At 46.7% G+C, this 11,348-nt stretch overlaps 1 protein-coding gene across 2 annotated transcripts in view; it reads left to right on the forward strand.

The window, feature by feature from the left end:
• Positions 1–11,348, forward strand: part of MARCO (macrophage receptor with collagenous structure) — a 35,570-nt gene that overhangs the window by 5,720 nt on the left and 18,502 nt on the right. For both annotated transcript variants that reach the window (XM_006769661.2, XM_015567772.1), the window contains exons 2-4: positions 7,249–7,350; positions 8,320–8,538; positions 9,866–9,901. In XM_006769661.2, the coding sequence (XP_006769724.1) occupies positions 7,249–7,350; positions 8,320–8,538; positions 9,866–9,901 (357 nt within the window). The remainder of the gene's footprint in view (positions 1–7,248; positions 7,351–8,319; positions 8,539–9,865; positions 9,902–11,348) is intronic.

The raw sequence follows: 11,348 nt of genomic DNA on the forward strand, positions 1-11,348 counted from the left end.
ACGGCCCGCTCGGAGGCCTGCAGCGGCCGGCAGGGAACATTGGAATCGCTGTCACTGAAGCAAGCAAGCCTCATGTTCAGTTTAAGCTGCCTGGCTTCTGGCCGCCATCTTGGCTGGCAGTTAATTTGCATATCGCCCTGATTAGCCAATGGGAAGGGTAGCGGTCATACGCCAATTACCATGTTTCTCTTTTATTAGATAGGACTAGAGGCGCAGTGCATGAATTCATGCATGGGTGGGGCCCAGCCGGCCCGGCCTCAATCAGGGCAGATCAGGGCCAGGACTGTCGGGAGGAGGAGACAGCAGGAGGTTGGCCAGCCAGCCCGCTCCACTTGGGGCCCTATCAGGGCTGGGCCAGCTATGGGGAGGAGCTGTGGGCAATTGGCCAGTGGGCCTCACCCCCAATTGGGGTGGGGGGTGATTGGGGGTGGGGCTGGCTGTGGGGAAGGGATGTTGGCAGTGGGCCAGCCAGCCCCACCCCCAAATGGGGGGGGCAATCAGGAGTCAGCAGCTGGGGGAGGGGCCATGGGAGGTTGGCTGGCCAGCCCCCCCCCTGATTGGTGTGGGGGGGCTGATCTGGGGTGGAGTTGGCTGAGGGGAGGGGCTGCAGACCAATTGGAGTGGTGGGGGCTAATCAGGGATGGGGCCAGCCATGGGGAGGGGCTGTGGGCAGTGGGCTGGCCGGCCCCACCACCAAATAGGGTCAGGGGGGCAATTGGGGGCCAGTGGCCTAGGGGAGGGGCCATGGGTGGTTGGCTGGCCAGGCCTTCCCCTGATCAGAGTCCCTGGCCAATCAGGGACAGAGCTGACTGGAGGGGAGGGGCTGTGGGCCAATTGGGGTGGTGGGGGCCCATTGGAGGCAGGGCTGGCAGTGGGGAGGGGCTTCAGGAGGTTGGTCTCCCAGTCCCACTCCTTATTCTGGTGGGGGTGGAGATCAGGGGTGGGACCGACTGGGGGGAGGAGCCGTGAGAGGTTGACCACCAGCCCCACACTCTGATACTGGCCACAGTGGGCATCATAGCAACTGATTCTTCTGGTTGTTATGGTGTTCCAGTTGCTAGCTTTATATATATATAGACTAGAAGCCTGGTGTTCCTCATCCTGGCCTACACCCTCTTGCAGTCTGGGATGGCTGGCTCCTAACCACTTGCCTGCCTGCCTGTCTGCCTACCTGATCGCCCCTAACCCCTCTGCCTGCCTGCCTGATTGCCCCTAACCACCTCTGCCTGCCTGCTTAATCACCCCTAACCATTCGCCTGCCTGCCTGATCACCCCTAACCAGTCACCTTCCTGCCTGATCACCCCTAACCTGCTTGCCTGATCACCCCTAACCACCTCTGCCTGCCTGTCTGATCACCCCTAACCACTCGCCTGCCTGCCTGATTGACCCAAACTGCTTTCCTGCCTGCCTGATCACCCCTTATTGCCTCTGCCTGCATCCCTGATGCCCCTAACTGCTCACCTGCCTGCCTGATTGCCCTTAACCACCTCTGCCTGCCTGCTTAATCACCCCTAACCATTCGCCTGCCTGCCTGATCACCCCTAACCACTCACCTGCCTACCTGATCACCCCTAACTACTCTTAAACTTTTGTTATTATAGATAGATATTCTGTTTTCTTTGGAGTGATTGTAAATGCCATCGTGTTTTAATTTTGATTTCCACATGTTTTCTAGTAGTTTGTAGATATGTGATTGAGTAAGAGAATGAGGACATCCCCATCTTGTTCCCAATCTTAAGAGGAAAGTGTCTGTCTCACCATTATTTATCCTATTAGCTTTATGTTAGAAAAAGCTCCTAATTGATGTTGTGGGAATAAAACAGTCACTCAAAAATGCATCAATAAGGCACTTCACTTCTGCAGAAGGATGCTGCAGCCAGCAACAAAAATGGGCAGCACAAAGCAAGCAAGTCCGCTTCCCTTTTATCCGTGATGGTTACTGCACCGAACCTGGATTGACTGAAGGGCTTAGTTTCACAATCTGGTGTGAATGTCTAACCCAGTGGCTCCCAGCCTTTTCTTGGCCGTGCCCCATCTAAGCATCTCTGAAATCCTGATGCCCCTCCCCCCGTGACACACAATTCTTATTATTCAAAAAGTGAACTCCTATTCATGTGGGGGAAGCCTAAAAGGCCATTAACTTGGTCTAAACAAGCTTCCAAAGAACATGGCATCCATGAAAGAGAAAAATAAAAGAACAAAAGGACAGTTGAAGTACTGAGGAAGAAATCACTAAGAAATTGTTTAAAAATAATAATAATAATATGAAGTGATATGAAAAAGTAACAAATAAAGTTTCACAACTTTTAATAGAGATCTGAAATGCATAAATATGTCACAATATATTTATATACTATATATGAGGCCCCTAGAACCATAAGAAATGCAAAAAATTCTCTGTTAATAACTCATTCTCAAATTGCCCCCCTTAAAAATCAAACTGCCCCCCTGTGGGGCGTGTGCCCCAGGTTGGGAGCCCCTGGTCTAACCTGAGGAGGCTGGTGCAGCAGGGATGGGGCCTGCAGGGAAGTGGTGCAAAACTATGTCTTTGTCTCCCACAGGAATGTTTGCAGGATTAATGACCTGTTAGGCTTTAACTGCTGCCTTTGTCTTTTCCAGGAGGGGAGGCCAGATTGATTTGAGTACAAAACGGAGGGGAGGTTATAAAAGGGAAATGTAGCTAATATCTAAACTATAACTTCTGATAGAAAAGATTTCCTAATCCTTACATTTAGATATTTTGTAAATGCTCCTTTTTTTTTAAAGTTGAGGAAGTTCTCTATTTCTAGTTTTCTGAGAGGTTTTATTATGAATTTATTGTTATGAGAGTTGAGATTATGAATTATAATTATGAGAACTTTATTATAATTGTATTTTGTCAACTGCTTTTTCTGCATCAACTAGATGGTTATGTAATTTTTCTGCTTTAGTCTGTTGATTTGGTGAATCATATTGGTTGATTTTTGTATATTGAACCAGCCTTGCATATCTGGAAATCCTATTTAGCCTTGATATATAAATTCTTTTTATAGATTGCTTGACATGGTTTATTTTATTGAGAATTTTTTGTGTCAAATTTCATAAGAGACATTGATTTTTTTTTCTTTTCTTGTACTGTCTTAGTCTTGTTTTCATGTCAGAGTATTCCTGACCTAAAAAAAAAAAAAGAGTTAGGAAGTACTCTTTACTCTTCTATTATCTATAGGAGATTGTGTAAAATTGATGCTTATTCTTTATTAAAGGTTTGTCAAGATACTCCAATAAAATCATCAGGGCCTGGTTATTTCTTTTTCAGAATTTTTAAATTAAAATTAAATTTATTTAATAATTATAGGTATTCATATTATCTATTTCATATTGACTGAGTTTTGATAGCTTATGTTTTTGAGCAATTGACCCTATTTCTTCTAAGTTGTAAATATAGAGTTAGTAATTTTCTTATTTTCTTTTTAATGGCTGCAGGATCTGTGGTAATATCCTCTGTTTTATCCCTGATATTATGATTTGTACCTTTTTAATAAAATCTTTGTCAGTCTTGCCAGAGCTTTATCAATGTTATTGATTTTATTCAAAGAACCAGCATTTTGTTTTGTTACTTTATTTTTTGTATTTCTATTTTAAATCTAATTGATTGCTGCTTTGATCTTTTTTTTAATCCTTGACCAAGGATTTGTTTATTGATGAGAGAGAGAGAGAGAGAGAGAGAGAGAGAGAGAGAAACATCTTTCAGTTGGCTGTCTCCTGTATGTGCCCTGATTGAAGATGGAACTATCATATTGTAAATCAGCAAGCTAAACAGAGGACACCTTAATCAATCAATCAGGAAGCCGAATTTTGGAGTCTTTATTATGCTAGTGGTCTCAGAGGAGTTGTCTTTCAAAGTCTGAGCAAAGCAATTTGGAGACAGCTTTCCCTTTATACTTTCCCAGTTTCTTTGTCCCCCAAATTTCTTGAATTTGTAGGTTTATGTCTTTCACTAATATGGGGTTTCCAGACCCTTTGCAGGCTTTACAAAGAGCCCTTTGTATTGGGAGATACTTTGCAGGAAGCTTGTAGCCTTTAACATAGCACAATTCAGTAACCTTGAGTACAACATAATTCAGATAACTAAAAGACACCTGGCATAGGAGCAACCAGGGACAGCAGCAGAGCAGCTTGCAAGGCTAGATAATTGAGCTTATTTTCCCTAATATTCGAGCAAGTGGGTTTACAGAAGCCAAGAATAGCAGTTAATTCACAGACCAAAGGACCATCTAAGTTTGGAAAATTTCAAACAGCAGTTTTTCCCAGCATAGAGTTAAGGGGACAAGATGGAGTGCCTCTACTTCAGAACCCATAACCTCGGTATGTGCCTGACCAGGAATCAACCCCTCAGCCTTTGGTGTATGGGATGATCTCCAACCAGCTGAGCCACCAGCCAGAGCTATCATTTCCTCTTTCCTGGTTGCTTGGGGTTTACTTCGCTCTTCTTTTCTAGTGTCTTGAGGTTGAAATTTAGTTTATTGATTTGAGATCTTTTCTCATTTGTGATGTAAGCATTTAGTCCTATAAATTTCCTCTTGGTGCTGCTTTAGATATATCCTATAGTTTGATATGTTGTTTTATCATTTTCATTCAGTTCTTTTTTGTGTGGTTTTTTTTTTGTTTGTCTAATTTTCTTTGAGACTTTCTCTATGACCTTTCTATATTTAAATGTGTTTTGTTTGTTTGTTCTTTTAACTAAAATAAAATAGAAACAGACTCATAGAGAACAAACTGGCAGCTCTCAGAAGGGAGGGGGATTGGGTGAAAAAGGAGAAGGGATTAGGTTAAAAAAACACCAACTCATAGATACAAACAAGAGTATGGTGATTACCAGAGGGAAGCGGGGGAGCGGGGGGTAGAAGAGGGTATAGAGGGGATTAATGGTGATGAAAGGAGACTTGACATTGGGTAGTGAACACACAATACAATATATAGGTGCTGTGTTATAGAATTGTATACCTGAAAACTATATAATTTGGTTAACCAATTTCACCCCAATAAATTCAATTAAGAAAGAAAAAAGCACAATACAATATACAGATGATGTATTATAGAATCATACACCTGAAACCTGTATAATTATATTAGCCAATATCACCCTAATAAATTCCATAAGAAAAGTAAAATAAAATAAAGTTTTTTTAAATTTTTCAAGTGTTTTGGGGATTTTCCTATTGTCTGTATGGTATGTTACTGGTTTCTATTTTCATTCCACTGGCAGAGAACATACTCTATATGAATTTGTTTAGTGTGCATCTTGTTGGGTTTTGGTTTATGGCCCAGGATATGGAGTGTCTTGGTGCACGGGAAGAATGCATACTGCTGCAGTGTGGGGGGTAGTCTATCAGTGTTGATTAGATCCTGTTGCCTTGTGGTGTTCAATTCTTCTACGCTTGTGCTGAGTTTTTCCACCAACTGCTGAGAGTGAGCTGTTAAAGTCCCCAATTATAATTGTGGTTTTATCTATTTCTCCTTTCACTTATATCTATTTTTACCTCATGTGAATGGAAGTTCTTTTTTTTTGGGGGGGGGGTTTCTTGTAAATAGTACTAGTATATAGTTGGATCATGCTTTTAAAACCATTTTGTCAATTTCTACTGGCTATAACTTCTCTTAGTTTTTGTTCATCTGAGAATCTTTTTATTTCCTATTCATTCTTAAAAGGTATTTGCATTGGATATAAAATTCATGGTTGATAATTTTTTTTCTTTCAGCACAGGGAAAAAAAAAAGTCACACCCCCATTTGATCTCCATGGTTTCAGATGAGAAATCTGCTATCATTCAAGTTGGTATGCCTTTATAGGCATTGTGCCATTTTTCTCCTGGCTGCTTTTAAGAGTTTATCTTTTTCTTTAGATTTTTTATTTTATTTTTATCTAGACTGTTTGTTGTTGTTGTTCTTTGGGGTTTTTTTTTGAATTTTGCTAGTGATGTGTCTTAGTATTGATTTTTTTTGCATCTATCCTGATTAGGTTTCCTTAATTTCTTGAATTTGTAGGTTTATGTCTTTCACTAAATTTGAGAACTTTTCAGCTAGCATTATTTCTTTGAATATTTTTTCAACCTCACATTCTTTCTGGGACTTAAATGATGTCAATATTATGTGTTTTGTTATTTATTCACAGGTCTATAAGGTTGGGTTTGTGTATGAGAGAGGATTGTATGTTTTTCAGATTGGACAACTTTAATTATTTTATTATTTAGTTTATTGAGCCTTTTTGTGTCATATGTATTACACAATTGAGGAATGTCCGTGGAAAATCATTCATTGCAGAAATCAAGGTGCTTTATTATATGTAATATGATATCATTTATGTAAAATTAAAAGAAAAACAACTGGACTTAGGAGTATATGGGTATTAAGTTTCTGAGAGCAAGGGGAATGGTAGGAAGGGCACACCCGAGAATGCTAACCAAGTCCTCCTCAGTTAGGCACTCAGGGGGTTGAGAGAAAATCATTAACTCTTGTAATGCTCTCTATATTGTTTAATTATATTAAGAATGTTTTTTTATATTTTTTATTGATTTCAGACAGGAACAGAGGGAGAGGGAGAGAGAGAGATAGAAACATCATTGATGAGAGAGAATCATTTGATTGGCTGCCCCCTGCACACACCCCCCTTACTGGGGATCAAGCCCGCAACCCAAGCATGTGCCCTGATCTGGAATCGAACTGGGACCTCCCAGTTCATAGGTCAACGCTCAACCACTGAGCCACTCAGGCCGGGTATATTAAGAATGTTATAATTTCAAAAGCTAAAGACAAAGAAAACAATGGCCTGGACATGAATTCCAGGTCTGCATCTTAAAACCTAATAAGTTTTTCAACTTCTCCAAACCTTCCTCCTTGTTTATAAAGTGGGAACAATGCTCCTCCTCTCTGGGTTTTAAACAAACACATCGATGTACTAATTCATCTGATAAACATCTTCCGAGAGCCCTGTGTGGCCAGGCGCTGTGCCACCAGTTTAAGGACCATCCTCTTCCAGCTATGATACGTGGCACGGGGGATTGTTCACTTGGCCATAGAAATGAATGAGCCACAATGGCACTTCCTGTGCTGGGGCAAGAGGGAGGGTTTGAGGGTAGTAGGCCTTTGGTGTCCTCTCTGCTCAATTTTACTGGGAGCCCTCTGCTCGCTCACACAGAGGGGATTCCGGCCGCCATGGGGTCCCTGCTCCCCACCCTTGACAGTAGCCGCCTTCCCCCTGGGTTATTTCAGATCCAAAGCCCAACAAGAGAAAGGGGGTGAAGTGCTTCATGGTCGCGATCGTCACCTGCCTGATTTTGCTCTTCGCGGGCACCGGGCTGCTGGTGTTGAAAGGTAAAGCAGGCTTGGTCCCTCTGGGAGTGGCCGAACACGGCCCTGACCCACAGAGCTGCAGCTGAGTGCAGAGCTCTGGGGCCGCTGCTGCCCCTTCTGGAGGTGGAAGGGGGAAGTGTGTGTTGTGTTGCACATGTGTGCATGGGTGTGCATGTGTGTGTGTGTGAGAGAGAAAGAGAACGCACACGGGAGCCTGTGTGTGTCCAAAGCAGTGAAAGGTGCAATGCTCTCACACGGTGTGCCGTGAGCACTTTGCATCTAGCAGCCTCTGAGTGGGAAGGGGCTTTGCTGATCAGTGTGCATTTCAATGTGACTTGACTTTCAAAGTGTTCCAGTCCCAATGTGAAGTTCATGAAGCAACTCCACCAGCAGACACTGAAGTCACACAGGAACAGCGTGTGCCCAGATGTCATGAACACATGTCACATGCACATTCAGGTCACGCATGAATAAGTCAGACCAGCACAGTAGTTGTCATGCATTCACACCCAGAGCACGCACGTGACACTGTGGGTATGTGAGTGTGAACATGTAATGTCATGCCTGAGTGGAGCGAGCACACATGTGCAAGGTATAGTTAAAGCTCTGTGCCCACATGGTCCCCACAGCATAGGACATGTTTTTGTCTTCACAGGAGTTATGCACCTGCATGTGTATTGAGAGAAAATCATTAACTCTTGTAATGCTCTCTATATTGTTTAATTATATTAAGAATGTTTTTATTTTTTTTATTGATTTCAGACAGGAAGGGAAAGGGAGAGAGAGATAGAAACACCAATGATGAGAGAGAATCACTGATAAGCTGCCTCCTGTACACCCCACACTGGGGATTGAGCCTGCAAGTATTTCACCTGACACAAGGGAGTTATGCACCTGCAACACGAGCTGTCAGGAGTGGGATCAAATGCCTAAATGCCTCAGGCTTTACTGAGGTCATAAAAGAATGCCGTGGGGCGGGTGGGTGTCTAGTTCTGAATCTACAGGAGCAGCTCAGGGCCCTGGAGATTCCCTTTGACAACGAAACACTGGCCGCTGAGGACAACCCATCCTTCGCCTCACTCTGGTCGCACAGCCCTTCACCGCCTGCAGGGGCTCTGAGGCTGCAGGTGCTGCAGGCCCAGCTCCGCCAGGTCCGCGCCCAGCAGGAGCACCTGCTGCAGCAGGTGGACAACTTCACTCGGAGCCCAGGTTTGCCCCTCCCCTCCGGATTGGGACTCCTCAGAGGAGGGCGAGAGCAGGAGCTGCTAGTTCATGGGCTTTTCCCAAGGGGGTCTTTGGGCCTGAATTTCCTTCCCGGGCAAGGGGTCTTCCCAAACCCTGACCTGGTATGGAACCCTGGGGTTCGAGACATGGGTGAGAGCCATAGGAGAGGGACGTGAAGCCACAGGTCCCATGGGCTGCAGGCAGGGAGGTGGGGGAGTAGGGCCAGGAACATAGAAGCCACAAACCTGGCCAAGCAGAGTGTGACCTTAAGAGCTAGCGCCTGGAGCAACCAGCCACAGGCCAAGTCTGAGTCACAAAGCCATCAGCCTGATCCAGAACGTTTATGAGGTCGGGTAAGACACAGAAGCTGGGGTACCGCCCGGGACCCCATCCATACATACAAGGAATATTGGCCCATGGCTGGCAGGAAGTCCTGGTGCACACCAGGCCAGTGCAAGCAGTGGGGGGACCATGGAGGGGCAAGGACAGCGGGCCTGCAGGGAAGACAGGCCAGCTTAGCAGGTAGGGCTACAGGCAGGAGGAAATGGAGCCAAAGGGGGCTCCTTTCCCCTGGCTCCCTTCTCTCAGGCTGTCCTAGAGTGGGAAGGGCTAATCCAGGCATATCCAGGTTCTAGGTGCGACCTGGCTGCCTCAGGGCTGGCACTGTTACCTGGAGCTGGGGCCTTGCTCTGACTGGTGTCTGGGTGTGCTGGGGTATAGGAGGTGAGCCTCTGCCGGGGGCTGTGCCCACGGACCACGTGCCAGACACAGGACCCAGGAGGGCAGGACCATGAGAGGCTGCTGCCTCTCCAGTGAGCAGAGATGAGAGCCCAATGGGGATGCGAGGGGAGGGGACAGTGGGGCAGAAGGAGCTCAGTGGGGACACAAGGGGAAGGAACGATGGGGCAGATGGAGCCCTGAGGACTCGAGGGAGGGGGACAGTGGCAGAGAAGCAGAGCCCAGGCTCTGGTGCTCAGACACAAGAGGGTCCCTCTGCCCCTTGGGAGGTGAAGGACTAGTTCTGATCGTACGAAGGCCCTTCCTTTAACCTGAGGCACTTGCCCAGCTGGTTTGGCTTCATGGTCTTCTGATGACGTGGGGTGCTCTTCAGGGTCCCACACTCTGGGGCTCCCAGGAACCTCAGGCTCTCCTGTGTAGACCAACGAGACACCCGGCCCTTCATAAGGACTCGTCCTGAAGGATGCTGGGCTTGGATCCTGTGGCCCAGCGCCCACACCACAGTGCTGTGTGCCCAGAGGGTGCTCTGGCTGTACCACAGCTCTGGCTGCAACCCTCTCTCCTTCCCTCGCAGAGCTCTTCAGGACCAGAGGTGAACGCGGCGCTCCAGGTGGGTTCATTTCCACTCCGACCCCCATTCCCTCCCACAACCTTCTCCCCTGGCCCCATGGCCAGTGCCTTTCTGGGCCTCCGCACCTGACCCCAGCTTACCTTCCCTGGGCCCCCCGCCTCTCCACAAACTCCTGGTTCAATGGGAAATGGGTCCTTGCCAAGCATCACTCCAAATCCAGCCTCGTCTAAGACAGGCCTGTGCAACCCTCAGCGGGCCTCTCCCCCAGGCCCCCAGCTCCAGCAGGTCACCTCCTGCATCTCCCATCGCTGCTCTTTCCAGGCCTTATCACCTGGCCCTTAGCATCAGCGCGCCTCCGGCTGTGGCCACCGTGATGACGGGAGGCAGCCTGTGGGTTAGGCTGGCCTGCCTGGGCCCTAGGTCTACTACCTGCACGACCTTAAGCCAGTTACTAGTTTTTCTGGACCCTTGGCTGCTCTCCTGGGTAGAAAATAATGGAGATAAATGTGTTCCCTCGTAGGGTTGCTGTAAGATTCAAGGGCGGTGGCGTGGAAAATGCCTGACAGTAACGGTGCTCTCTGAGGACGAAGCCTGGGCTTAGCTGCCTGTGCTTCCTACCTCAGCACACACAGTCTCACACACACACACACACACACACACACACGCAGTCACACATACACACAAACACACAGTTACATGCACATACATACACAGTTACACACACATAGTTACACACAGTTACACAGTCACACACACACACAGACACACAAACACAAACACAGTTACATGAACATACATACACACAGTTACACACACATAGTTACACACAGTTACACACACACAATTACACACAGTTACACACATACAGTTACACACACAGTCACACACACAGTCTCACACACACACACAGTTACACACACACAGTTACACACACACAGTTACACACACAGTTACACACATGTGCGTACATACACACATACACATAGTTACACACATACACTCACAAGCATAAACACACACACAGTCGTTACACACACACAGTCACACACACACACACACAGACAGACACACAAACACACAAACACACACAGTTACATGCACATACATACACAGTTACACACACATAGTTACACACAGTTACACAGTCACACACACACACACAGACACACAAACACACAGTTACATGCACATGCATACACACAGTTACACACACATAGTTACACACAGTTACACACACAGTCACACACACAGTCACACACACAGTCACACACACACACTCACACACAGTCACACACACACACTCACACACACGCTCAGGCTCCCGTGTGGAACCTGTGGTCCAGGAGATGCAGGTCTGGCCTCACGCTGGGCCCCGTCCCCTCCAGCGAGGCCCCGGTCAGAGTCTAGCTCACCAAGGAGCTGGTCTCCGGCCTCGGACGCTCCCTGCCCGGCTGCTGGGTTCCCGCGCCCAGAACCCGCTCGTCAT

The sequence above is a fragment of the Myotis davidii genome, unplaced genomic scaffold (assembly GCF_000327345.1).
Source record: "Myotis davidii unplaced genomic scaffold, ASM32734v1 scaffold3, whole genome shotgun sequence".
Lineage (NCBI taxonomy): Eukaryota > Metazoa > Chordata > Mammalia > Chiroptera > Vespertilionidae > Myotis > Myotis davidii.